Source organism: Petaurus breviceps, unplaced genomic scaffold (assembly GCF_028583685.1).
Source record: "Petaurus breviceps papuanus isolate PSGF00001 unplaced genomic scaffold, PetGlider_PUasm1.0 90847, whole genome shotgun sequence".
Taxonomy (NCBI): domain Eukaryota; kingdom Metazoa; phylum Chordata; class Mammalia; order Diprotodontia; family Petauridae; genus Petaurus; species Petaurus breviceps.
In genome coordinates, this window is record NW_027187360.1 from 105,385 (window position 1) to 133,384 (window position 28,000).

General features: G+C 38.0%; 1 protein-coding gene and 1 long non-coding RNA gene across 3 annotated transcripts in view; one reads left to right on the forward strand and one right to left on the reverse strand.

The window, feature by feature from the left end:
- Positions 1-804: 804 nt before the first annotated feature.
- LOC138149360 (uncharacterized) overlaps positions 805-28,000 on the reverse strand; it is a 28,974-nt gene continuing 1,778 nt past the window's right edge. The window contains exons 2-3 of one of the 2 annotated variants that reach the window (XR_011165295.1): positions 11,375-11,489; positions 805-3,539 (exon numbers count right to left, since the gene is read on the reverse strand). This is a non-coding gene — a long non-coding RNA (uncharacterized lncRNA). Of the gene's footprint in view, positions 3,540-11,374; positions 11,490-15,896; positions 18,365-28,000 lie in introns of those variants that run through there. The other variant, XR_011165294.1, reaches the window with a different exon arrangement.
- LOC138149358 (glyceraldehyde-3-phosphate dehydrogenase-like) lies at positions 15,738-27,998 on the forward strand. The gene is made up of 2 exons (XM_069072321.1): positions 15,738-15,876; positions 26,942-27,998. Exons 1-2 carry the CDS (start codon positions 15,868-15,870, stop codon positions 27,806-27,808), a joined length of 876 nt encoding a protein of 291 aa, XP_068928422.1. The 5' UTR covers positions 15,738-15,867; the 3' UTR covers positions 27,809-27,998.

The window sequence follows — 28,000 nt, forward strand, 5'->3', positions numbered from 1 at the left end:
ACTAGATTTGGAATGGTTTGAGACCTGTCATTCACATTTAATAACTGTACAACTCTGATCAAGTTACTCAACCTCCATGAGATTATGAAATATGGACAGTAAAATACCACCTAAGGCTTTGTAAGCCTTAAAGAAATGAAAAATATTTATATTATTTGATCTTTATAACAACCTTGGGAGACAGGTAGTGAAAGGATTTTCATTTTACAAATGAGGAAACTAAAGCTTAGAGAGTTGATGACTAGAAGGTCATGTAAGACTAAATGTGTAAGACTCGGAAACAGGACTTCAAAACTGAGGTCTTCTGACACCAAGATCAATGCTCTGTTTTTCACATGGTGATGCTACTTGTTGAAGTCACTTCTTTCAGGCCCCTGAACTCAAAGGTAATGAGAAACCCTCTAAACATGTGTGGCTAGACTTCATCCAGCACCTCTGCCTTAGTGTTTCAGCTTCTGGTCAGAGACTCAGGCTGTTAAGAGCTGGAGGGGTTTAAGAGATCATATAATCTATCCTGGTCACTTTTTAGGGGAGGGAACAGAAGCCCATAGTATTGAAGAGATTGGCTCAAGGACACATAGCTATTCCTTTCCACAAAAAGATGAGCTGAATATTTGTCTTCCCAAAGTAGATTCTACACCATCAGCATTCCTCTTCTGGTCCTAACCAGCTTTGAAACAAAAATAAACTACAAGCTCATCTCTCCCCAGGAAATTGGCTAAGTACAAGATGTGTGTGTGTGTGTGTGTGTGTGTTTAAAAACTAATCAAAATAATGTTAATGGAGGAAACTAGAAATCAGAGCCTAGTGATCACTAGGTAGGAATTTTATTTTGAGATAATATAGTATGAGTGCCAGCAATCAAATTTTAAAGGAAAACATACTGAGTTGCAATGTTGGGTCATTGTCATAATAAAATACATTTTGGTAGTTTTTATTGGTTACAAAGCACATTCATATACATTTTCTCATTTGACTCTCATAGCAATCTTGTACAAGAGTTGTTAGCTGGAAGATGAGGAAACTGAGGCCCAGAAAGGGGAAATTACTTGTCTCTACTAAATAGCAGAGCAAACAGAAGACAGGTTTTCTGACTCCAAATCTAATGCTCTTCGGACTACATCAGGTTACCTTTCAGTCAAAGTTGGCTTACCTGTTTCTCTTGTTGGTATCTGGTCTACCATATTCATAACCCTGGGTTATCTTCAACTCTTTCCTCTTCCTCATTTCTCTTATCTAAGTAAATTCCAAGTCCTGTCTATTCTACCTCCACAACACCTTTCATGTCATTCTCTTCCTTCCCATTGTTGCTATATTGGCCAAAGACCTCATTATCTCCTACCTGGATTATAGCAATGTCTTCCTTACAAGTCTTTCTGACTTCTTATTTTATCCCTTTCATTCTGTCCTTCATGTTGTTTCCAGAATCAGTCACATGACTTTACTTATCAAAAAATCTTGAAGAGTGAAGTTTAAACTCCTCTGCCTGGCATTTGAAGGTCTCCACAGACACTGCCCTAACTTCCTAATTTTATCTAGCATTCTATGCCCAAGTAAAACCAATTCTTATATCCCTAGAGTCCCTATCTGTTCTTCTGCCTCCATGTGGGTGCCTTTGCTCATGATGTTCTCTCTACTGAGTTCCAACTTATCTTTTCATGTCTAACTTCAATGCCACCTCTTCAATGAAGCTTTCCCTGATTCCTCCCCAACAATTAGCAAATGACCTGACCCTAGGTACTTTGCATTCATCTAATGAATCTATTCTGCAATACTGTATATTACAATTGCCAGTATTGGTATCTTACAATCCTAGGGACCATACTTTACATAAACTTTGTCTCCATCCCATCACTCAATCAGTTGATAAGTAGCTATTAATGCCTGCTGTACCAGGAATATAGGACTCACCTTCAAAGAGTTTACATCCTAGTGTATGAGATCCCATGTTCACAGAGAAGTTGTAATGTAATGCCAAAAGAAGGCAACTTCCCAGGTTCAAAATACCAGCATAGGTGCTCTCTATTTTATTCAGTGACCAACCAAGAACAGAGAAGATTAAAACATGACATCATTCAAAATACAGCATTTACTAAGTGTGATTAAATAATCTCCAAGTACTACCCCACCCCAGGACCTTCCAATCATTCAATCAATTACAAAGTCTCTGTTCTAAATACTTCTCCACCCCTAGGCTATACCTTAATTAAGTCCACCACAAAGCCCCTCTTCTCAAATGGAGATTAGTTTCCAAACATAAGGTCAAAAGTTCCCCACCCCTGGATCACAATTGAATCTACCCCAGAGTTACATCAAGTTTAAACACAGCACTTAATACCCAAATGGAGGTCTTTTCTTCATCTTGACACGAGGCAAGTTCTCAGCAATCTTAGTTCCTGGGGAGACAAGGCTTAGCAAGGCCACAAGATACATTGCCAGTCCCTTCATGAATTCATCCTCTGTCTGTAGAACAGTCCTAGAACCCCTGAACACATTAGCAAAGCCCTCTCCCAGGATTTCTGTAAACATCCAACAAGAAAATCCTTCTTCAGGGCTTCCGAACCAACAGAAAGGTTCCCAGACCCCTGCAACAACAGCACTGTCCTTCACCAGTGGACAGTATTCACTCTGTCTGCAGGACAGTCTCCAGACCCCTGCAACAACAGTACTGTCCCTCACCAGTGGACAGTATTCACTCTCTGTCTGCAGGACAGTCTCAGGGCTTCTTAACCAAATGCCAGGTTCCAGGACTTCTTCAACAAAAGGACTGTCTTTCACCAGTGGACAAATCTGGCAAAACAACATCAAAACAGACAGACAAAGTACCAGCAAAACAGCCATGTCTCTTCAGTCCTTGGCAGCTCAGGGGGCAGGTCTCAAAAGTCCAGGGCAATTCAAAGCGGCCACCAGCAATTCTCTTAGTCTCTCTCTCTCTCCACGAGGTGCTGCTTCCAAAAAGATCTTCCGCCTCTCTCTAGTGTCTCTCCAAATCTACCTCACCAGCTCCTCCCAGTTCAGGACTTTCTTTTCACATCAACAAGCCCATCCCACAGGTGGGATTAACAAACTCTGGGTTTTAACACAATCAATTTGAAAACCAAGCCAATACAGGGGAATCTTTAATTGCCATTACTATCACAGAAGTAAACAGTAATAATAATAATACAATAATACAAATTCAATAAAGAGGGATAGGGGTTGGGGTACTATCAACTGGAAGAATCAAGAAAGGACTCTTGAAGGAGGTAATAACTGAGCTGAGCCTTGACAGGAGCTATGGGTTCCAAGAAGAGGTGAAGGAGGCTTGAACTAGGTCTGTACCTACAGCAGAGCTCTGTATATAACAATGTCTGGTATACTATTATATTTCATATTAGAAGCTTAGACTAAATTCTCAAGTTGGTTCAGTCTACACAAGTCTATACCTTACCTATAAAAGATTTCCACAGAACACACTATGAAAGTCACGGCTATATCAGTAGTAGTTCCAGTAGAGTGTCTGAGGTCTGTCTTTTCATTAATGAAAGAGAAAAAAAGAGCTGAAAAAGGAAAAGAAACAGAAGAGATAGTTATATTAGTAGCAATCATGACTTATGCTTCTTGGATAGTAATAATATTTATCAGGGTATACTCCTAGTTTTTCCTTAAAAGGTTTTTTTTTTGCTTTTTGGAGTGCAATTGGGGTTGTGACTTGCCCCAGGTCACAGGCTAGTTTTTGTGTTAAGTGTCTGAGGACAGATTTAAACTCAGGTGCTCCTGACTTCAGGGCTGGTACTCTATTCGCTGAACCACCTAGCTGTCCCACCTTAAAAGGTTTTAAAGTTATCCTTAAGACTGGATTAGTTTATGGACCTCAGGCTCAAACCATTGACAAAACTTCTTTGTTCTCCTGAGAACAAAAGTCAGTTTAAAAGAAATCAGGAGCTACTTTCTCAGGTTTCTAATTGGTGTGCCAGCACGCACAACACAGAGACAGGGAAACTATGCTCAGCTGAATCAATACTGTATCCTTGCTGAATATCCTTTCTCTGCTATGGCTAAGTGAACCTCCTTTTGTTGACTGCCAAATAGTCTATATTCATATCCTAACCCAGAAGCATCACAGCAGCCTAAATCAGGCCTAACCTATAACAGTTTCTATTTCTGAGATGCTGAACTAAGTACTAGGAAAGCTTTTTTTTTTTTTAATCCAAGTTTTGGGTAGCTTCTCACTTTACTATTACATTAACATTTTTGAAATAATTGTTTAGGGGAAAGGGTAAAAGGGATAGGAGCTATCTCTAATGGGGTGTAAGCAGTGACAAAGTATGATAATCTTATTCCACCAATATCCTAGTGACATATAATTGCATCAACATTACCAAATTCTATAGGACTTCATAGATAACAAAACATCTCTCATTATGGCACAGTGAGATAGGGTGCATGTATGTTACTATACTAATGTTACACATGGTGGCTGATTTGCATAGGTTCACACAGTGAGTGTCAGAGTTGGGATTTTTTTAAAATCATGAGACAGCCTTTATAAGGCCTTTATTTGCATGAGATATTTAGTTTAGCTGGTTCCCTGATATTACAGAGTTGCAGTCTCAGACAGAAAACACAGATGTCTGTGAAACTGTAGGGAATACAAAATCCACAAACTGGTAATAGTTTGTAGGGAGCTTTATGGTTACAAAGCATTTGATAATATACAGTTTCTCTGCAAAAACCTATGCACTAGATAAACTATGATTTTTTTATTTGCTAATATTCATTTAGAGAAATTTTTTTAACATTTTTGTTTAAAGTTTTGAGTTCCAAATTCTATCCCTCTCTCTCCTCTCTCCTCCCTTAGAGGGTAAGCAATCAGATATAGGTTATACATGTGTAATTATGTAAAACATTTCCATATTAATCATTTTGTACAAGAAGACTTGAATAAAAGAAAAAAAAAGAAAGTGAAAATTAGCATGCTTCAGTCTGTATTCAATCAATACCAGTTCTTTCTCTGGAGGTGAATAGTATGCTTCCTCATTAGCCTTTTCTGATTGTCTTGGATCATTGTATTGCTGAGAATAGCTAAGGCATTCACAATTCTTCATCAAAGAAGATTGCTGTTACTATGTACAGTGTTCTCTTGGTTCTGTTCACTTCATTGTGCATCAGTTCATGTAAGTCTTTCCAGGTTTTTCTGAAATCATCCTGCCTGTCATTTCTTACAGTGCAATAATATTCCATTATAATAATATATCACAGATTGTTTAGCCATTCCCCAAATGAGAGGAATACCTTTGAATTCCAATTCTTAGTCAGTAAAAAAAAAGAGTTGCTATAAATATTTTTGTAAAAATAGTTCATTTTCCCTTTTTTGGGGGGGGATATCTTTGGGATATAGACCTAGCAAAGGTATTTCTGGATCAAAGGACATGCACAGTTTTATAGACTTTTGGGTGTAGTTCCAAATTGCTCTCTAGAATGGTTGGATCCGTTCACAACTCCACCAACAGTGTATTAGTTTTCCATTTTTCCCACGTATTCTACAATATCCAATATTTTCCTTTTTTTTTATATTAGTCACTCTTATAGGTATGAGGTAATACCTCAGAATTGTTTTAATTTGCCTTTCTCTAATTAATAGTGATTTAGAGCATTTTTTTTCTTATGCCTAAAGATAGCTTTGATTTATCTAAAAACTACCTGTTCATATCCTTTGACCATTTATCAATTGGGAAATTATTTGCATTTTTATAAATTTGACTCAGTTCTCTACATATTTGAGAAATGAAACCTTTATTGGAGGTACTTGTTATAAAACTTCTTTCCCCAGTTTTCTACTTTCCTTATAATTTTGGTTGCATTGGTTTTCTGCAAAAAACTTTTCAATTTTATATAATCAAAACAATCTATTTTACATTTTGTAATGCTCTCTGTACCTTTTTTTGGTTCTAATTCTTCCCTTATCCATAAATCTGACAGATAAGCTATTCCATGCTCTCTTAATTTGCTCACAGTATCACTCTTTATGTGTAAATCATGTACCCATTTTGACCTTATCTTGGTATATGGTGTGAGATGTTGGTCTATGCCTAGTTTCTGCCATATTGTTTTGCAGTTTTCCCAGCAGTTTGTGTCAAATAATGAGTTTTTGTTCAGAAAGCTTGGCTCTTTGGGTTTATCATATACTAGATTACTATGGTCATTTACAACAATGTAGTTTGTACCTAATTTATTCTACTGATCCACCACTCTATTTCTTAGTCAGTACCAAATAGTTTCAATAATTGCTGCCTTGTAATACAGTTTAAGATCTGGTACAGTTAGACTACCTTCTTTCACATTATTTTCATCAATTCCATTGATATACTTGAGCTTTTGTTCTTCCAGATGAATTTTATTTTTTCTAGCTCTATAAAATAATTTTTGATAGTTTGATTGGTATGGTACTGAATAGATTTAGGTAGAATTGTAATTTTTACTATATGGGCTTAGCCTACCCATGAACAATTAATGTTTTTCCAATTGTTCAGATCTGACTTCATTTGTGTGAAACATGTTTTATAGTTGTGTTCATAAAGTCCCTGGGTTTGTCTTGGCAAATACTTGTCCCAAGTATTTTATATTGTCTACAATTATTTTAAATGGAATTTCTCTATCGCTTGCTGTTGACCCTTTGTTGGTGATATACAGGAATGATGATGGTTTATGCGGGTTTATTTTGTATCCCACAACTTTGTTAAAGTTTTTAATAATTTCAAGTCGTTTTTTAGTTGATTCTCTAGGATTTTCTAACATCATATCATCTTCAAAGAGTGATAGTTTTATTTACTTATTGCCTATTCTAATTCCTTTCATTTCTTTTTCTTCTCTTATCGCTATAGCTAACATCCTAGTACAATATTAAATAACAGAGGTGATAATGGGCATCCTTGCTTCACCCTGATTGTACTGGAAAGATTTCTTACTTATCCCCATTAAAGATAATGCTTGCTGATGGTTTTAGATAAATGTTACTTGTCATTTTAAGGTAAGCTCCACTTATTCCTATGCTCATTAGTGTTTTTTAATAGGAATGAATGCTGTAATTTGCCAAAGACTTTCTTTTGCATCTATTGAGATAATCATGTGATTTCTGTTGGTTTTGTTATTGGTATGGTCAATTATGCTGATAGTTTTCTAATATTGAACCAGTCCTGAATTACTGATATAAACCCCACCTCATCACAGTGTATGATCCTTATGGTATATTGCTGTAATCTCTTTGCAAATATTTTAGTTAAAATTTTTGCATCAATATTCATTAGGGAAATTGACTTAAAATTTTCTTTATCTGTTTTGTCTCTTCTTGGTTTGGGCATCACCACCATGTTTGTGTCACAAAAGGAATTTGGTAGGACTCCTTCTTTGCCTGTTTTTCCAAATAGTTTGTATAGTATTGGAATTAATTTCTCTTTAAATGTTTGGTAGAATTCACTTTTGAAGCCATCTGGTTCTGGGGACTTTTTCATAGGAAGTTCACTGATGGCTTGTTCAATTCCTTTTTCTAAAATTGGGTTAAGTATTTTATTTCCTCTTCTGTTAATCTGGGTAATTTATATTTTTGTAGATATTTATCAATTTCATTTAAATTGTCAAATTTATTGGCATATAATTGGGCAAAACAACTCCTAATGGTTGTCTTAATTTCCTCTTCATTGGTAGTGAATTCACCACTTTCATTTTTGATACTAGTAATTTGTTTTTTTTCTTTCCTTTTTTAAAATCAAATTAGCCAATGTTTTATCTATTTCATTTTGTTTTTTTTTCTTCATAAAACCAGCTTCTGGTTTTATTAGTTCAATGGTTTTCTTATTTTCAATTGTATTAGTCTCTCCCTTGATTTTTCATGATTTCCAATTTGGTGCTTAATTGGGGATTTTAAATTTTTTAGGCTTTTTTTTTAGTTGCATGCCCAATTCATTGATTTGATTTTTCTCTATTTTACTAGTATAAGCAATTAGAGATATACATTAACCCCTAAGTACCACTTTGGCTGCATCTCATAAATTTTTGTATGTTCTCTCATTGTTGTAATTTTCTTTGATGAAATTATCAATTGTTTCAATGATTTGTTATTTGACCCACTTGTTTTTTTAGGATTAGATGATATAATTTCCAATTAATTTTTAATCTCTTTTCACTGTCTATTATTGAATGTAATTTTTATTGCATCATAATCTAAAAAGGATGCATTACTATTTCTGCATTTGGTTCTGAGGTTCGTATGGTCCAATATACAGTCAATTTTTGTGTAGGTGCCATGTAGTGTTGAGAAAAAGAAATATTCCTTTCTATTCCCATTCAATCTTCTCCAGAGATCTATCATATCTAACTTTTCCAGAATTTTATTCACTTCCTTAACTTCTTTCTTATTTTTGGGTTAGATTTATCTAATTCTGAGAGGGGAAAGGTGAGGTCCCCAACTAGTATATTTATTATCTATTTCTTTCTGTAACTCATTCAATTTCTCCTTAAAAAAATTTAGATGCTATACCATTTGATGTATATATGTTTACTATTGATATTATTTCATTGTCTATGGTACCTTTCAGCAAGATTTTTCCTTCTTTATCTCTTTCAATTAGATTTTTGCTTTTGCTTTGTCTGAGATCATGATTGCTACCCCTGCTTTCTTTACTTCAGCTGAAGCATAACAGATTCAGCTCCAGCCCCTTATCTTTACTCTGTATGTATCTCTCTGCTTCCTGCTATCTGCTTCTGTTTTATGGGTGAGTTCATATCATTCACATTTAGTTATGATAACTATTTCCCTCCATGCTATTTTTTGCTTGTTTATTCCCCCCTCTTACGACCCACATTTCATTTCCTCACAAGTGTTTTACTTCTGATTTTTGCCTTCCCCAGTATACCCTCCCTTTTATCATTTCCCCCTCCCCCTTCTATTATCCCCATCCTTTCCCACTGAGTGTGTATGTTATTCTCTCTTTGAGGCAATTTTGATGAGAGTAAGGTTCAAGCTTTGCTCCCCACCTCCACATCTTCCCCTCCATTATAATAGCTCTTGTGTGTAAGATAATTTTGTATTATCTTGTATGTGAGATAATTTACTTTATTCAATCTCCCTACTCCTTCAAGTACAATTTTCTTTCTCACCCCTTTTTTTTCTTTTAGTTATCATCTCATCAAGTCATCTTATATCCACACCTTCTGTCTACATATATTCCTTCTAATTGTTCTTATAGTTGTAATAAAGTTGTAAAAGCTGCAAATAATTATCTTGCCATATAGAAATCTAAACAATTTAACCTCATTGAATTTCTTATGTTTTCTCTTTCTTGTTTCTTTTTTATCTTTTTACATTTACCTTGAGTCTTGTATTTGGAGGTCAAATTTTTTATTCAGCTCTAGTCTTTTAATTAGAAATGATTGAAAGTCTTCTATTCTGTTAAATATCCATTCCCCCCCCCCCCGAAAGATCATATTTAATTTTGCTGGGTAGGTGATTCTTGGTTGTAATGCTTTTCACTATATCATATTACAAGCCTTCCAGTTCTTTTAATGAGGAAGCTGCCAGATCCTATGTAATCCTGGCTGTAACTCCACGAACTGAATTGTTTCTTTCTGGAAGTGTGCAATACTTTTCCCTTGATCTGTGAGCTCTGGAATTTGGCTATGATGTTTCTGAGAGTTTTCATTTTGGGAGCTCTTACAGGTGACAATCAGTGGATTCTTTCCATTTCTACTTTGCCCTTTGGTTCTAATATATCAAGGCAGTTTTCTTTGATAATTTCTTTAAAGATGTTATTCAGGCTTTTTTTTAAATCATGGTTTTCAGGTAGTCCAATAATCTTTTATTATCTCTCCTGGATTTATTTTCTGTCAGTTGTCTTTCCAATGAGAAATTTCACATTTTTTTAAACTTTTTTGATTTTGTTTTATCATAGCTTGATGTCTCATAGAGTCATTAGTTTCCACTTGTTCAGTTCTAATCTTTAAGGAATTAATTTTTTTTTTAGTGAGCTTTTGTACTTCTTTTTCTCATCCGGCAGAATCTACTTTTTAGGGAGTTATTTTCCTTGGCAAATTTTTGTATATCTTTTCCCATGCTATTGACTTTTTTTTCACGATTCTCTTGTATTACTTTCATTTCTTTTCCCAATTTTTCTTCTACTGCTCTAATTTGCTTTTTAAAATCCTTTGTAAGCTCTTCTAGGAATTCTTTGTGAGTCTGAGACCAAATTACATTTTTCTTTGAGGCTTCACATTGACATTATTCTCTTCTAAGTTTATGCCTTGATCCTCCCTATCACCATAGCAACTTTCTATTGTCAAGTACTTTTCTTTGTTTTTTGCTCATTTTTGGGGGGGGGGCCTTTTTTATAACTTGGTGTTTTTATGTGAGAGCTGGGCTCTGGTCCTGAACTGTCCCGAACTTTTTGTGCTAAGGCTCTGGGTCTTACTGCTGGCTTTCACTTGGCTTCAGAGCTTAGCTGCTTGCTTTCTCTGGAGGGTAGCCTTCCTTTCTGGCTTGTACTGGGGTGGGGTGGAGGGGGCTCCCTGTTGGCCTCCCCTGGGTGTGGAGTTTAGCAGCTGGCCTGCTCCAAGGGTGGGGCCTTGGTGCTGGGTTGCTATGGTAACAGAGTCTTTCTGGTGGCTGGTTCTAGAAGAGGGCTCTTGTTGCTGGTTGGACCCAGGGGTGGGGCCCTTCTGCGTGGTTGCCATTAAAACTGGACCTCTCTTTTAGCCCGCCCTGGCTTTGTAATTTTGTAGGTGATCTGCCTGAGGGGCCCTGCTGCTGGGTTGCTGTGGAAACAGTCTGTTAGTGGGCTCCAGGACCGGGGTCTTGCTGTTGGTCAGCCCCCAGGGAGGGGCTTCACTACCGGTCAGCAACCACTTAAGGCCTGGTTTGTGGCTTGTGCTAGGGGTGGGATTGCTGGGGTGGAGCCTTACTGCACTGCACAGAATGCTCACTTGCCTAGGAAGCTGCTGGATTGCAGGAAGGCAGGGCCTCTCTGGTGGATTGCCCCAGGCTCGAAGCCTTGCTGCAGGCCCCCCTGCTGTGAGGCTGGCTGTTATTGCTGCTGCTGCTCTTGGAACTTGATCTCCTTCCACTACCAGGCTGGTAAGCTGCTTCCCTGCTCCTAGATCAATTCTAAGGCAATTTTCTAGTTGTTTGGAGGGGAATTTGGGAGGGCTTCTGAGAGTTTCTTCCTCACTCCACTATCTTGGTACTAGAAGTTCCAGAACTGGGATTTTAATTCAAGTAAATCCATTGTTTTCTTCTTTATGCTGAGGATAGTAAGTCTAAAATGTGTGGTTTTTTAAAAACCAGGATTATTAAAATAAATAAAAGGAAAAAAAATGAATCGCTTAGCCCTGAGAACATACATACCTAGATGCATCTACTCTGAGTTTTTAAAGGCAATTTTAAGCCTACTCTTCTGTAGCCTTCATCTCTGATTCCATCCCTTAGACTGAACATGTTACTAGTTACACCATATTGTCACCTGAAAAAGTTCAAATAAAATATGAGACAAAACAAATTTTGTTATTCTTAGATTCAACTTGATAGTAGAGGAAATCTACTAATAGAGTATTAGACTAGTAGAGGAAGGGGACTGGTCTATTTATTCTTATGCAGGAGTGGGACTGAATCCACCTTACCCCATTTTAGCCTTCATCTAGGTGAAAATAAGTCTTAATAAACCAATAAAAAGATCTTCGTTGTTGTTGAGTTGTTTCAGTCATGTCCGCATCCATTTGGGGTTTTCTTGGCAAAGATAATGAAGTGGTTTGTCATTTCCTTCTCCAGCTCATTTTACAGATGAGGAAACTGAGGTAAATGGGGTTAAATTATTTGCCCACACAGCTAGTGTCTAAGGCCAGATTTAAATTCATGAAGATGAGTCTCCGCGATTCCAGGCCTGGCCTTTTATCTATCACACCACCTAGATGCCCTTGGGAAAAAAAAGTCTGAAAGTCATTAGATGAAATGAAATCATATCTGACAAGAACTCTATTCCAAGAAGCAGGGAAATATAACCAAACTTCTATGGACTGTCTTTATATTATCCAGCCAACTGAGGCGAGGAGGGAATTCCAGAAATTGGAATAAGTGTAGCTTTCCAGCATACCATTAACTAGGAATTGACTGGGGGTGATGGGGAAGGAAAGACCTGGGCCTATCATCCTCTCCCCATCCCCTTCAATGAGAGTAGAACCTTCAAGCACCATAGGGTCCAGACTGATTCTGTACTTCCCATGTTCCCACTGGTATCCCTGCTGCATTCCTTGGTCAGCTGATGGCAGTATCCACATCAGCAGCCGCCAAGAACATACTGGATCATTTGCTCTACAAGAAGCTCAGCAATGAAGCTATAACAGGCCTAAAAAGAGTTTATTCAGCTCCCCCATGAATTGGAGAAAAAGACTTCCATTAATAAGGAATTGTGAATTATCCACCTGCCATATGTACTTTCTCTAAACTTGAGCCTACTTTCAATAAGTAGTCACCTTTAACAAATAAAATTCCCTGGATGCATACCCTGACTGTGTCCACAGGCTATGTCTGCCTGGTCTTTGTAACCCACATCACCTGTTGGAAGTAAGGGGGTGGTCATAGAGATAGTGAAGAAGGTGAAGAAGATCTCCATTTGGGATCCACTTAATCTCAAAGAGTATTTCAGCAAATGGGTTTGTCAAAGATTCCATCTACCACCAGGAGCAATGGCTCCTGGCAAGGAAATAATGAAGAATGTGGTTGAGGTGCTGACAAGATGGCAATAAGGAGATCAGATGACCTTGGCCTTCGACCTGCAAAAGGTGGGGCTTGGAGATTTATGGAGAGGATGAAGGTGCTAAATAAGGTCCTGAGGGAAGCAGAGAAGGTGATAACTGAGGAGACCTGCATAAACAAGTGCCCTGGGAATTACTCAGGACAAAGTAAAATAATTAAATTTATTATTTTTAAATTATTATTAAATTAATTATTATTTTTACATCTAAAAAAACTTGATATGCCATATATCTTTTAGCTGCAATCATTTATTTTACACTATTTGGCAATACCTTTGACAAAAAGAACAGTTTTCTAAGTCTAATTTTGTTTATAGCCAATTGGTTTTCAGTGGGTTAAATCAGTCAAGTTACCAGGCTGCTTAATCATGTTTATTTCCATCACTGGATAAATTTCTTAACATTCTGTGGCATGGTTCTTAATACGTGGCATGATGCAAGGTTGCACTGTAGCATTCCATCTCCATTTCAGAATACCTGTAATTCCAGAACAATTCTGCTTCTCAGTAGACCAATATTTATAAAAATTCATTGCTCCCTCAATGAGAATAAAATTTCCAGGTACACTAGGAGAAAAAAAAATTGCCAAACTTCTGCAATTCTTTAAACAATGATTTTAGTATATCCTGGAATGAAAGAATGCATTTCACCAGCACTTCAGTCTTTGCATTGTCTTGCCCATAAATACTTCACATTTTAGAGGAATCATAAAAATCTCTCCAGCTGCCAGCTCTCCTTAAAGGTCTTTGTTTTTTTGTTTGTTTGTTTGTTTTTTTCAGGATTAATTAGGCTATTTCCCAGCAATAGTTTATCAGTTGTTGCAACTGTTTTTCTTTCTTTTTGTGCTTTGATATAACTATTCCTGTTTTATCGTGGGCTTGAAGGATCCTTGATTCTCTAATTCTGAGTCTTATGTAATATCTCTACTAGTAATTGAAGTATACTTTTTAAAAGCTAGAACTTTTGTATATTTCCCAAAACTCCAGCACTCAACTGATAAGAGAAGGTGAGGAAACCAGCTTATTCTGGTTTCATTTGGTTAAGGCCACATGTTCTATGTCAGCCTAGAGTTAGTATGGGAGACATCTAGAACCACTGATGGAAAAAAAAAACCCAAAACATTAAAATTATTGCTTATTCCAAGCATTTCATAGAACCATTAAGCCCAGTGGATTATAGGAAGCAGCACCAACTAAAACCAGAAATTGTGACTCCAGGAGGAAGCATAGCAAAACATATACTGAAAATCTGGAAGGAACCATAGACTTGGGCATCTTAAACTATTCATGGATTTTTTTCGTTCTTTATTCTGTGTTTGAATAATGAAGTTTTCTCAGTTAAATTGTAGTCAGCATACTGCAAAGAAAGATTTGGCTGGGTGTGGATTCTGAGCTAGTAAGGAGAAAGATGTCATAAGATCATATTATTTTGAGATTAAAAGGCCTTTAGAGATTCATTTAGTCCAACTCATTTGACAAATGAGGAAACTAAGGGAGATGAGTCTAATTTTATGCAGGTAAATTTGGCTTATTCAGGGTTACACAGGTAGTAGTATGTCCCCCTAAGGTGACTCAGCCCCTCTGTATCTATGGAGGGGAGGGCAAGGAACCGAGCAAAAGTCACAAATCCTTGAAAACAGATGTATTTGATTATCTTACACACTATTGTAATGGAGTCATGAAAAAGTAGTTACAAGGAACAATTTAATTTTCTAATGACCTAGTGGCTACGAGTGAACTCAAGCTGCCACCTAGTGGGAGATGAGCAGTATATTCACAGCTGTGGGGACTAGAAGTGATGAAAAAGCAAGTCAGGGTTTCTGGGCTGAGGGCAACCTTCAACAGAGATCCAAATGTTTGGTTTTCTTTTTCTGTCTTCCCTCCTTTCCTTCTTCCTTCCTTCATTTCTTTCTTTCTAAAAAGAGGACACCATAGCAGGTTCTGAAGTTGAAATCAATGACAAGTGTCAGCAGCATTTGGAGTTTTTGTCATTTGATTTTAATTTTGAAGACCACCATGAAGACTAACCAGAGGTTTTTTTGCATCTCCCCTAGCACCTCCTCTAGCATCTCCCCTAGCACCATACCCAAAAAATGCACACTAAACTTACCTGATGAACTAAACTAAATCTTGTCTAGAGTGCTATGAAAGGCAGCTTGATATAGGAAATATGGATCTGAATAGGATGACCTGGGTTCAACTGCCTTTGACACTTATTGCTAGAGTGAGGAGCACTCCTTTTAAAGTGTTGTGTAATGAAAAGAGCACTGGATTTAAAGACAGAAGACTTGAATCTGAATAACTTTTCTGCTACTTAAATTAATAGGTGGTACAGTGGATAGAGTGTTGGATCTGGAGTAAAATAAGACCTGAGTTCAAATCCTGTCTTAAACACTTCTTTGCTGTGTGACCCTGAGCAAGTCACATAATTTCTATCTGCCTCAGTTTCCTCATCTTTAAAACAGGGATGATAATAGCACCTATCTCCCAGGACTGTTGTGAGGATCCAGTGAGGTAGTTGTTAAGCTATTATTGTTATCTATGTGACCTTGAGGATGCTGTCTCTGTGTTTCAGTTTTCTCATGTGTAAAATGAAGGAATTGGATATGGTGACTGCTGATATCTCTTCTGCCTATTAACCATATGATTGATCACCTACGGAAGGCTGGCTTTGCCTGAGATGGCGGGTAAATCATGTCTGAGTTCTAGTCTGTAAAATAGGGTTAATCACAGCTTGCTTCACTGACTTCATAGGGCTGCTATGAGGAAGGTGCTTTGTAAGCTGTAGGGCACTACAGAGACGTCAGGTGCTCACCAGTACGTTCTCACAAACACTATGTGATTCATTGATTCATTTGGCAAATATTCACTGAGTGCCTACTATGTGCAAAACAATGTGGCAGACAGTGTGTAGGAAGACAAGACTTATGCATGTGAACCATTGATTAACAATGCAAAGCAGTGTATGTGTCACTCCCAGTATACAGCTAGCATGTCAGGAGTTCAAAAAAGGAAAGGAAAAAGTTGACTGGTCTAGAATGGTTGGTGAAGACCATGCGGAAGATGTGCGACTTGAAGGACCATGTAGACCATGAGGATGGTAAGATGGGGTGGCAGGGGGAAGGAAGAAGGGCATGCTTTATGGATGGATCATCATGAGCAAAGGCTAGGATTTGCCAATAAGCTCAGAGGGCTTAAGGAACAGGGAAGGAGACTTTCCTGGCTAAGAGGTGAAGGTTTGAAGATGGGAAGTAAACTTAGACAGAGCATGGTGAAATTACGGAATGTCCTGAGTGCCTAATCAAGGAATTTGGACTTTATGAGAGAAATGGGAGCTGCTGGAAGGTTTTGAGTAGAGGACAAATGTTTGCCTTTAGTGTGTAGTATGGAGGAACAGGAGAGGCTGAAGACAAGGGAGGACAATTACTATTTTAATTGTCTGGGTATATGATAGAGGTTTGTTAGTAGCAGGATTGCAAATGAAAACTTTTCAAAGAAAAAAATCAACAAGACTTAAAATTGTGGAATGTTAGAGTTGGAAGGGACGTTAAAAATCTAGTCTACCCTATTCATTTTATTGGTTCAGAGAGGGCATGTGACTGGACTGCATTTTTATGGTGTATTAATAACTTAGACTAAAACTCAAGTCACATAGCTCCTCAAATCATCACCAATGAACCCATCTCACTGTCATAATTTTGTTCAGTCGTTTTTCCATTGTGTTTGACTCTTTGTGAATCCATTTGGGGTTTTCTTGGTAGAGATACTGGAGTGGTTTGCCATTTCCTTCTCCAGCTCATTTTACAGATGAAGAACCTGAGGCAAATGGTGTTAACTGACTTGCTCAGGGTCACACAACTAGTAAATATCTGAGGCTGGATTTGAACTCATGAAGATAGCCCTTTCTAACTTCAGCCCCAGCACTGTATCCACTGTACCATCCAACTGCCCAGTCACTGCCACAGGGGTTTTGAAACAAATGATTTCATAGTGTAATTTGATGGAAACTAGGCTTACCCTCAGAGACTTACAAGGTCAATAGAGAAGTAACATTGTCAAGCAATTCAATAGTCTTAATCCAGTTCTCTGATTTATTAAGAAGCCTTGAGATAATTTAATTACTCCTCTCCTTCCCTTTAAAGTAAGATTGGAACTACTAGTCTCTCTGATTAATTGATGTACATAGAAGTTTTCTAAGGCCCACAGATAAAAATACTACACCATATTTCTACAGTACTTTATTTTTGCGGACAGCCCTATGAGGCAGGAAATGCAAGTGGATATTATCTTCATTTTTAAAGATGAGAAAACTCAGACCCAAGGAGGCTGTGACTTGGCAGGAAAGGTACCCCATGAGTGAAAAGCATTTTGAGGGCTAAAATGTCACAAGGTACAGATGCTGGAGGCAGCTAGACCTTCCTTTGGATTCCTCACTTAGGTCACATGCTCTTATAGCTTCAATGCATCATTCCAAGTCATGCTGCACAAAGGCCAGAACAGGCCTATATATAAAACCAGAATCTTCAAGTCACACTGGGTTGTGTGTGAACCCAGCATTCCCACAAGGTTTCTCACCTGACAAGGTGTTCCATACACATTACTGCTGTCTGAGTCATATCCCTTAAAGCAAACTTAGGCTTCTAAGATTGAGTTACATAAATATTGTAACAAAAGAGATTCATCAACTAACAGAATGTCAGAGCTGAAAGGGACCTTGACTTTTATCTTAAGAGAAGGAAAATGTATTTAAATTCATTTAAAGAGGAGGAAACTGAGGCCCAGAGAGGTAAAGTAATCTGCCTAAGGTCACAGAGATGACAAGAGCTAAGGGTTTGAATGTGTGAATGAAAAAGCATTTATTAAGTACTTACAATGTGAAAGGCACTGAGCTTAACACTGGGGATACAAATAAAAAAGCAAAAGCTGTCCCCATCCTCAAGGAGCTTACATTTAATTTCTTTACTGTTATTTCTTTGATGTGGAGAATAACTGTTATTTACCATGATGTTTTACAAGTAAAAATTATACCCATTTTACCTAGTAGAAACATTAACTTCACAGGGCTAAAAGTAACCCTATTATCATCTCTGTTGTTATCTCTGCCAGTTCTTATCTCTGCCAAAAGTTACATACTTTTTCCCAGCTTAAAATGAATAGGGGAGATTGAAAATATCTGCAGAAAATGCCCCTCAAAAGCAATTAACAAAAGAATCAATTTTATCTTCCTTCCACTTACACCTGTTAGGGGAATCCTCCCCCCCCACACACACACACAAAATCCCCTGTAACATTTCAAGCATTTGTCAAGCAAAACATTCCTATATTGGCCATGTCTAAAAACTATATTTCAATCTGTATTCATCACCTCTTTCAGGAGGTGGGTAGCATGTTTCATCACAGGTCCTCTGGAGCTGTTGTTTAGGCAACCGATGGAGAGGAAGGAGTGAAGTGAAACACAGCTGAGACTTTCCTGAAAGTATTCTGGGAGAGGTAACCACCAAACAGGAGAGGAAACTCAGGCTACAAGTTTCTCCAGGGCAAGACTTTTGGTGTAGCCAGATAATACCTGGAGGCTTTAGAAGAGATGTCTGGAGAGAAGGGAAAAATAGAAATAGCTAAAATTTATAGAGTTTAGAATTTGCAAAGTGCTTTACACATATGATCTCATTTTATCCTCACAATAACCCTATAACATTGGCAATGTTAGCCTCATTTTATAAATAAGGAAACTGGCTAAGTGAGATGCCTGGAGTCTCCTATCTACTAAGTATCTAAGGCAGGATTCAAGTTCAGGGCTACAAGTCAGGTGCTCTATCCACTTCACCACTCAGTTGCCTAAGCTAGTACCTTCCATCCTCCAACTTTTTTGGGGGGTTGGGGGGGGGGTTGGAGGGAGCAGGTAGGAGTGGAGGAAGAAAGGGTAAAAATGAGATTAGAATTTAGTTACAGCTGGAGATTTTGGTTTTGGCAAATGTAGCTGTTCTCAACTCTGGGATCCTTCCTGATAGCATCTTGGCAGATGTCACTATCAAATAAGTTCAAGTCAAGAAGCATTTTATTAAGTACTAACTTAGTACCAGGGATACAAAGAAAAGGAAAATGCCATCTCTGCTCTCAAGGGCCTCCCAATCCAATGGAGGAGACAACGTGAAAATAACTAGGTAAACAGGGTCTGTGAAGGGTAAATTAGAGATTATCTTAAAGGAAAGGCACCAAGAATAAGGAGGATAAGGATGGTTCTCTGTAGCTGGGACTTTAGCTAAGACTTAAAGGAGGCCAGGAGAAAGAGATGAGAGGATAAGTTCTCAAGCATGGCAGTTGGCTAGTGAATATGCCTGAAGTTGGGAGATGGAATACCTTGTATGAGTAACAGCAAAAAGGCTGGTGTCAGTGGATCAGAATACAGAGGGGAGTAGGATGTAAGAAGACTGGAAAGGCAGGAAGAGGCCAGGTTTGAAGGGCTTTAAAAACCAAATAGAAGATTTTATATGTTATCTTGGAGGAAAGAGAGCTGCTGGTGGGGGTTGGGATGGGGGTGGGGTGTCAGAGTCAGCCTTGCACTGTGTAAGTGGTAAAGTGTAAGTAGCTTTAGTAGCCTTAAAATGTACTAAGACTTTTTCAACATTCTGTATATGTTCAAGTCCCTTAATATAAGGGCAAGAGTGAGGATAGAAAACTGTGAGCCAGGTGCTGAATTCACTGAGGAAGTTAGGAGAATCCTAGAGCTTGGTAGACAAGAGCCACTGGAATCTTGATTGGGTGATAAGTATGGATTAAATGAACTTCAAAGGAAGAGAGGTTACCCAGTAAGGGTGACAGAGGGAGGGCCTAAAACTGGCAATAGGGAGCAAGTTTTTCAACTTCTCCACCATGATCAGTGAGTTGCAGATATTAGTGAAAGCACAACCAATGCTGGAAAGAATGACCAGGTAAATCATGTCATTCAGTGGGAGAGAGGTCTCAGCAAGCACAAGAAGATGCAGGAAAAAAGCAAGAAAAGGGCTTAAGATTAATTTCTAACATATCAGAGATATGGTTTGAAAATCATGTCCCATTTTAAGTCTATCTCCACCACTTTCTAGCCATGAGGCTATGTCCAAATGCATCTCAACCCTTCTAGTCCTGTAATTCATGTTAATGTTCTTCCATAAATTCTCCATTTAGGATCTAGGCTATGCCTGGAGACTTTCCTCTGGGTCTTTTAATATTTCATATATGCATAACAGGGGACTGGCACATGTAGAATGCTTTTGATGCTATTCCCTACATGGGAGAGTCTGGGAAGCCTGCTTCTGAGAATGTCATGATAATGTGTGATAGAAGTCATGTGATGGAAGTATGGTGCACATACATTAGGTAACTGGTTCTGGTCTTCTAACTGCATGGTGCACTTGATTGTAGTTATGGAACTGGAACTGGGGTGACCTTCAGGCAGTCTCAGCCTCTTTCTCGATCAGTAAATTTTTGCTCTTGGTTTAATTGCTTTGCTGACAGTGTCCAGGAAGAGGCATGCTATCAAGTACTTGGGCCCTCTTTCTTCTGAGGCCATGTGGCCCCATGAACATGGATCTTGGTTCTTTTCCTACCTCAGTTACATCCTCTTTTATTTAAGGTGATTAATCTGGAGGGTCTGACCTTGTGAGTTTCAGAAGGTCAGGAGAATGAGTTTCTTAGAGTCCAGGGATTCAGTCCATGCTGGGTTTTTCAGACAACCCAGCATCAATGCCCCAAGGAGGGAGGAGTGTCCTGATCTTTGGAACCCTGTCCAGCAGCAGCTGAAGTGAGGAATTATTTTGCATTTTGATATGAACTTGGTGGGACCAATGCTATGCAGAAACTGTGCTAAATTTAAACCCACTCTCCTCATAGACTAAGACAGCATAGGGGAAGGTCTGCCCCCAAGGGATTGAGGGAGAAGGTTTATACTTTTTGTTATTACTGTATATTCTAAGGAAATCTCTCTGGTTTTTTTTTGTTTGTTTCTTTTTTGTTTTGGGGGTTGTTTTTTTTGTTTTGTTTTTTGGGGTTTTTTTTGCATTTTGGAGGGCAATTGGGGTTAAGTAATTTGCCCAAGGTTACATGGCTAGTTTTTGTGTGTGGGTGTTAAATGTCTGAGGCCTGAACCGAACTCAGGTCTTCCTGACTCTGGGGACGGGCGCTTTACTCACTGCACCACCTAGCCACCCCAAGAAATCTCTCTTTGACAAAGCTAATTAATATTAAGTACTTGGGTGCTAGTCACTGTTGGCTAACAGTGGAGGGAACATAACTAGTAGGATTTAAACCAACAGCACCACAGAGGAGATGCTGCCAACCCCAATATGTGAGAGGACCTTTAGAATCCTGAGGGAGAGAAATAGCTGGCCTTCATCTGGGATGGTGAGCTCACAGAATCTCACTAAACATACTAATGCTACATATACTATGTCTATAATCCCTTACCCTCACCACAACTGGCCTACCTCCTACTCCCATTATACAGGTCCTTAAAGATATCTATTTTGCCTCTTCTTGCACACAACTCATTGTTACTAATAATGCTATGGATCATCACACTTCTTTCCATAGTCCATTTGGTTACCAGCAATTTTGATTCTTCTTAAAGAATGGTATTCCATGATTCTCAACCACAGTGCATTAGTGAGAGAATGTTGAAATAAAAAATGATGATGGGTTTGGGGTGGCTAGGGGGCGCAGTGAATAGAGCACCGGCCCTGAAGTCAGGAGGACCTGAGTTCAAATCCAGCCTCAGACACTTGACACACTTACTAGCTGTGTGACTTTGGCAAGTCACAACCCTAATTGCCCTCAAAAAAGCAAAAAAAAAAATGATGGGTTTTTGTATTAGGGGGCAAGCTGGCATCATTGAACGCAGGTGCTCCCTTTCCCAAATGTAATCAAGTCTCATCACTGAGTCAATTCTGTGCTTATCGATATGTCCAAATGCAATACTTGGTCAAGATACATGTACTCACAAATTAGTTCAATTGCCCATTTAATTGTATATCATAATATGGGCCATATATACTCTATCGTTTTTTTCCTGTGGAAATTACTAGGCAATTCTCTTTTGAGAATTGGATATGTTGAGGAAGTCCTGTAGTATGAATACAATTGGTCACCATCTATATATAATCTGTTTAGATTTTGTGTAGGATATCCTTTATGACAGTGGTGAAGATGTTTGGTGAGTTTATATCTCTGTTTTATACCCCACTTGATAACTGATAATCAAATGATTGTGGAACAAAGTTATCACTTTGGTGGTATCTATCAAGGAATCTTGTATGGTACAACCATTAGTCAGCTGTATAATGGTGAAGATGTATTTTGCCCTAAAGAATTATTAGCAAAAGCCTGTTTCCTACCTTTATTTTCACCTAAGATACCCTCATTAAATACATAAGTCTTTCTAATAAAGATTTTAAAGAAATAAGAAGGTAGGCATATGTGTCCTAAGCATATGCATGTATTTTAAATAGGTATTGTCTTTGGTCACCATATCTTTCTGGTATGAAGATCCAAAGTATTTACTTAGAATACAAACTCATTTTCAAAAGATCAGCAGCATCACCTCATAAAACAGCAAAAGGCAATGGAAGGGAGAAAAGCCTACAAAAGTTTGTCATGATACACTGAGTATAATAAGTGTTGAGAAAACACTGGACCAAAAACAAGTAGATAAGTATAGTACCCAAAGGCAAAATCTATTTAATATTTATTTGTTGCCATTTTTACAATGTTACCCATAAAAGCTTTTAAAATTATAAACAAAATTCATCATGTTGGCCATGTTAAAAAAATGTATGACTCTTTATGCATTTCAAGTTTATTTATTATTATTATTTATTGTTATTGCAGGAGGTTAGTGGAGCGGTTCATCTTCTAATTTTTTGGACTAATGGTTTATCATTGCATTGATCAGAGTTCTAAAGTCTTTCCAGAGGTGGCTAGGTGGCACAGTGAGTAAAGAGCCAGCCCTGGAGTCAGGAGGACCCAAATTTAGTTCCGGCCTCAGACACTTAACACCCACACAAAAAAAACTAGCCTTGTAATCTTGGGCAAGTTACTTAACCCCAATTGACCTCAAAAAAAAAATAAAGTCTTTCCAAATTTTGTTTTTTATAATGTTGTTGTGATTATTTAAATTGTTCTCCTAGTTCTGTTTAACTTAGCACTTCATCACTTCAGAGAGGTCTTCCCAGGCTCCTCTGAAATTGTCCATTTTGTCATTTTTTATGGCACAAAATATTACCTTACAGCCACATATCATATTTTGATTGGTCATTCCCCAATATGATATCCACTTCGTTTCCAATTTTTGGCTACCACAAAAAGCGCTGCTATATTTGTGAACATATAGGTCCTTCTGCTCTTTGATTTCTTTGCAGTACAGGTCTATGGTGGTATAGCTGGGTCATGCACAGTTTAGCAACATTTTGGGCATGGTTTCAAATTATTTTCCAGAATAGACCAATTCACAACTCTATCAACAGTACCCTAGACTTCACAGACCCTCCAAATTTGTCATTTTCCTTTATTGTCACCTTTACTGAAGAGTATGAGGTGGAAAATTGCTTTAATTTGTATTTTTCTAATTGTAAGAGAATTAGACCATTTTTTTATGGTTATTGAGAGCTTGAATTTCTTTCTTTGAAAACTGCTTGTTCATATTCTTTGACCATTTATCTACTCAGAATGGCTCTTATTCTTACAGATTTGAATCAATTCCTCATACATTTTTGACATGACCTTTATCAGAGAAATTTGCTGCAAAGATTTTTCCCCATTTACCTACTTTCCATCTAATTATTTACCTATATTAGCTTATGCAAAACCTTCTGAATTTTATATAATCAAAATTGTCCATTTTATCTTGTGTTATTTTCTATTCGTTGTTTAGTCATGAACTCTTTCCTTTATCCACACATCTGAAAGGTAACCCTAACCCTATTTTGTTTATGATGTGATCTTTTGTATCCATGTCATGTATTCATCTAGTGCTTATTTTGGTATATGGTATTAGTTAGTGGTTTAAATCTAATGTCCAAGTCCTGCCAGACAGTTGTCTACTTTTCCTAGTAGTTTTTGTCAAATAGCGAGGTCATGACTTAGTAACTTGAATCTTTAAGTTTATGGAATGCTATGTTATTATGTTGATTCTGTATGCTGTATACTTAATCTGTTCCATTAACTAATTTTTTAACCAGTCTAAATCATTTTAATGATTACCAATTTATAGTACAGTTTGAGATCTAATACTAATAGATCTTTCTCACTTTTTTTCATTATTACTCATGAATTTCTTGCTTTTTTGGTCCTCCTTATGAATTTGTTTACTATTTTTTCTAGCTCTGTAAAATAATTCTTTGGTAGTTTGATTGGTATGGCACTGAATAAGTAAATTAATTTAGTAAGTATTGTCATTTTATTATATTGGCTCAACTTAAACATGAGAAACTAATGTTTCCACATAAAAGTTTTTTAAATGATCTTTAGTTCTCTTCATTGCTGTAACTTTTACACCTATTAAACTTCTAGGAAATTATGATAATCAGAGTCAATATATTTATTTTTATCTATTTATTTTTCTATGGCTAAGCAAATTGCTAAGAACTAGCCAATGTCTTTACCTTTAACCATTTCATATTTTTAAAAAATTCACTTCCCATTTCTAAGAGGCAAATTTGTTCAAATGGGTTGGCTTAGAGTTTTAATTTCAAGCTATGTTTTCCCGTCTTTATCCTTTCTCCTAACTTCATGTTAATTTTGACTTTTGACCAGCTGATGATCTGAGTGCTTTCAAATAACTGGTTCTGAAATGACTCATATGTTGGTAACTGGTTGTTTCCTATCTGTTAAAACATGGTCAGTTTCAGTTTTTATGTTTGTTAACCCTCCCAGTAGAAAGTATTGATGAGATATAAGCACAAGGCTCCTGAGTAATTTACAAGCTCTGGAATCTTATTTTCCAACATATTTCTCTCTATGCATCCCTAGGCCCTTACATACCAAAGTTACATAGTAAGTATTTAATAACTGCTTGTTCATTGACATATGTTAATTTGGTTAAAAGAATCTTGTGAAGTTTTGTGTAGAATTATCTATTTCACCTTCTGTATTAAATCTTGGTATATAAGCTGCATTTTTTTTTTGCTTTTTTGAGGGCAATTGGGGTTAAGTGACTTGCCCAAGGTCACACGGCTAGTTTTTGTGTTAAGTGTCTGAGGCTGTGCATTTTTCTTTATGGTGGTCACTTTGCATATGCTCATCCTGAATTCTGCAAGGTGAGATGACCATGCAGCTCAGGGAATGAATGCAAAATGAAACCAACTATTCCAATTCCTTTATTTGCTTCTTTGAGGCAAACCTATGAATCATTCTTCCATTAGCTATAATTTCTTAAGGTTTTCTGGTTTCATCTATGGTGAGAATATCAATGTACTAAAGTGTTCATTAACAAAGACCTCATATTTAGAATATAAATGGTTAGATTAATGACCCTTCAAGCTGGACCAGCACCAGAATGTTTCACCTGGGCATTTGTCATTTGGGCAGACAGTAACTGTCCTCAGGAATCATGGGCAGAGTATGATGTAAGAGGGAAAAGCATAAGGATTAAAATCATAAGACTTGAGTTCAAATCTTGGCTCTATTACTTTCTAGCTTTCTAACTTTGCAGAGGAGTTAAAAACTGTGATTCTTAGCAAACTTTGGCATTGGCACTAGAGAAGAAGAGGGATACCTAGAACTTCTCCATACTCGGTGAAGCTGATCTTCACTCAGAAGGCACATTCTGTTACTAAGACTATACATACTCTCAGTCTTTTGAGTTTAGCTGACCCAGCTAGAACTTTTGTTATACTGGCCTAAGCTTCACAGATCTACATGCCACAAGGAGGTGTTGGAACAGGACTTCTGGGGAAGCTACATGATTTAGCATTAACTTGATATGGGTTGTAGAGAACAGGATTTTCTGACATTAAAACATGCAAATTTATAAAAATAATATTAATTTTCTTTATTGCACCCCTGCTACATGTTGTGAATTAAGCAGCTGCCTATCTTTCCTACTCTTGGTTTTAGTCCTTCTTCTAAGCAATCCTGAACTACATTTGTCATCTGTTCCCCTTTTATGCCATGTTTCTTGATATGATTTAGTTAGTGCTTTTCAATTAAATCAATTTGGGGGGAGGGAATAAAAAATTACAGAGCATTCACTATGAACTAGCTGAATTTTACATGTGCTGCACAGGACCTGTAACACTCTGGGAACCTAATAAACCTCATATAAACAAACAGTGATTTCAACCCTAGGCAGACACAGAGTAGGGACTCAGATGGTACAGAGAACATTAGGGAATAACCACAATTGTCTCTTTAGCCTGCGGCAAGGTCACTGTACCTGTGGAAACAATGTGGGTTGATTCGGGTTGATTCTGGGATAGAGACACAGATTATTAATGTTTGTAAATGACTTAAAAATTATGTTATTCTTAGCAACCTGTGCCTGCTTTTCTACTATTCTTATTGCAGAAGAAAATCACACAGGAGCCTCTCTATCTTTACTTAGGCTGGCCCTCATGCAGAAAGCAGTGTCACCAGGACCACACCGAGAGGCTTTCCATTTTGGTTGAACCTGCCAGAACTTGGGTTCTGCTCACATACAGCTCAAGAATCAAGGTTCACCTCCATTCCATGATGGATAATATACTTCCAAGCTGGGCCAGAACAGGAATGTTTCACCTGAGCATTTGTCATTTGGATAGAAAGTAATTGTCCTTAGGAATAGTAGGTAGAGCATGATGTAGGGAAAAGTACAGGAATTAGAATCATAAGAACTGGGTTAAAATCTTGGCTCTGTTACTTTCTAGCTGTGACCGTGGGAAAGTCATAGAACTTTTGGGGGCCTCATGGGTTTATAGACTTAGAAATGGGCTTCAGTGGTTTTTAGAAAAGGACTTTAGTCGGCTTTTCTCCCAAGCTCAGTGCTAGGTTCTGCTGTTTCAGTCGCATCCCTGAAAACAAGATAGTGAAGGTCAGAGTCAATGGATTTGGCTGTATTGGGCACCTGGTGACCAGGGCAGCATTCACCTCAGGTAGAGTAGACATTGTTGACATCAATGACCCCTTCATTGACCTCAACGACATGGTTTATGTTTCAGTATGATTCCACACATGGCAAATTCAAGGGCCCTGTCAAGGCTGAGAATGGGAAGCTGGTGATCAATGAAAAAGCCATTATCATCTTCCAGGAGGGGGATCCCATCAATATTAAATGGGAAGATGCTGGAGTACAGTATGTTGTAGAGTCCACTAGAGTCTTTACCACCATGGAAAAGGCTGGGGCTCACTTGAAGGGTGGAGCCAAGCAGGTCATCATCTCTGCCCCTTCTTCTAATGATGCCCCAATGTTTGTGATGGGAGTGAACCATGAGAAATATGATAATTCCCTTAAGATTGTCAGTAATACTTCCTGCACTACCAACTGCTTGGCCGCCTTGGCCAAGGTTGTTCATGACAACTTAGGCATTGTGGAAGGACTCATGACTACAATCCATGCCATTACTGCTACCCAGAAGACAGTAGATGGCCCCTCTGGTAAGCTGTGGCGGGATGGGCGTGGTGCTGCTCAAAACATCATCCCTGCTTCCACTGGTGCTTGTAAGGCTGTAGGCAAGGTCATACCTGAGCTGAATGGAAAGCTCACAGGCATGGCCTTCCATGTTCCTACTCCCAATGTATCTGTTGTGGATCTGACCTGCCGCCTAGAGAAACCTGCCAAGTATGATGATATCAAGAAAGTGGTGAAGCAAAGATCAGAGGAACCCTTAAAGGGCATCTTGGACTACATAGAGGACAAGGTTGTATCCTGTGACTTCAACAGCAACACCCACTCTTATACCTTTGATGCTGGTGCTGTTATTGCCCTCAATGACCATTTTGTCAAGCTCATTTCCTGGTATGACAATGAGTACAGTTATAGCAACTGTGTAGTAGACCCCATGGTCTACATGGCCTCCAAGGAGTAAAGTAGAAAGCCATGGATCTTCATCTCCAGCCAAAAAAGAAGTCCCACCACTGGGGAGCCCACATTCCTAAGCTATGTTCCTATACTGGAGATCCCATGTCCCATTCACATCCTTGTTCCAAAGCACCCCTGTTAGTAAGGGGGGAAAGCCTAGAGTCCTGTATTGTGTACCATCAATAAAGCCACCATATTC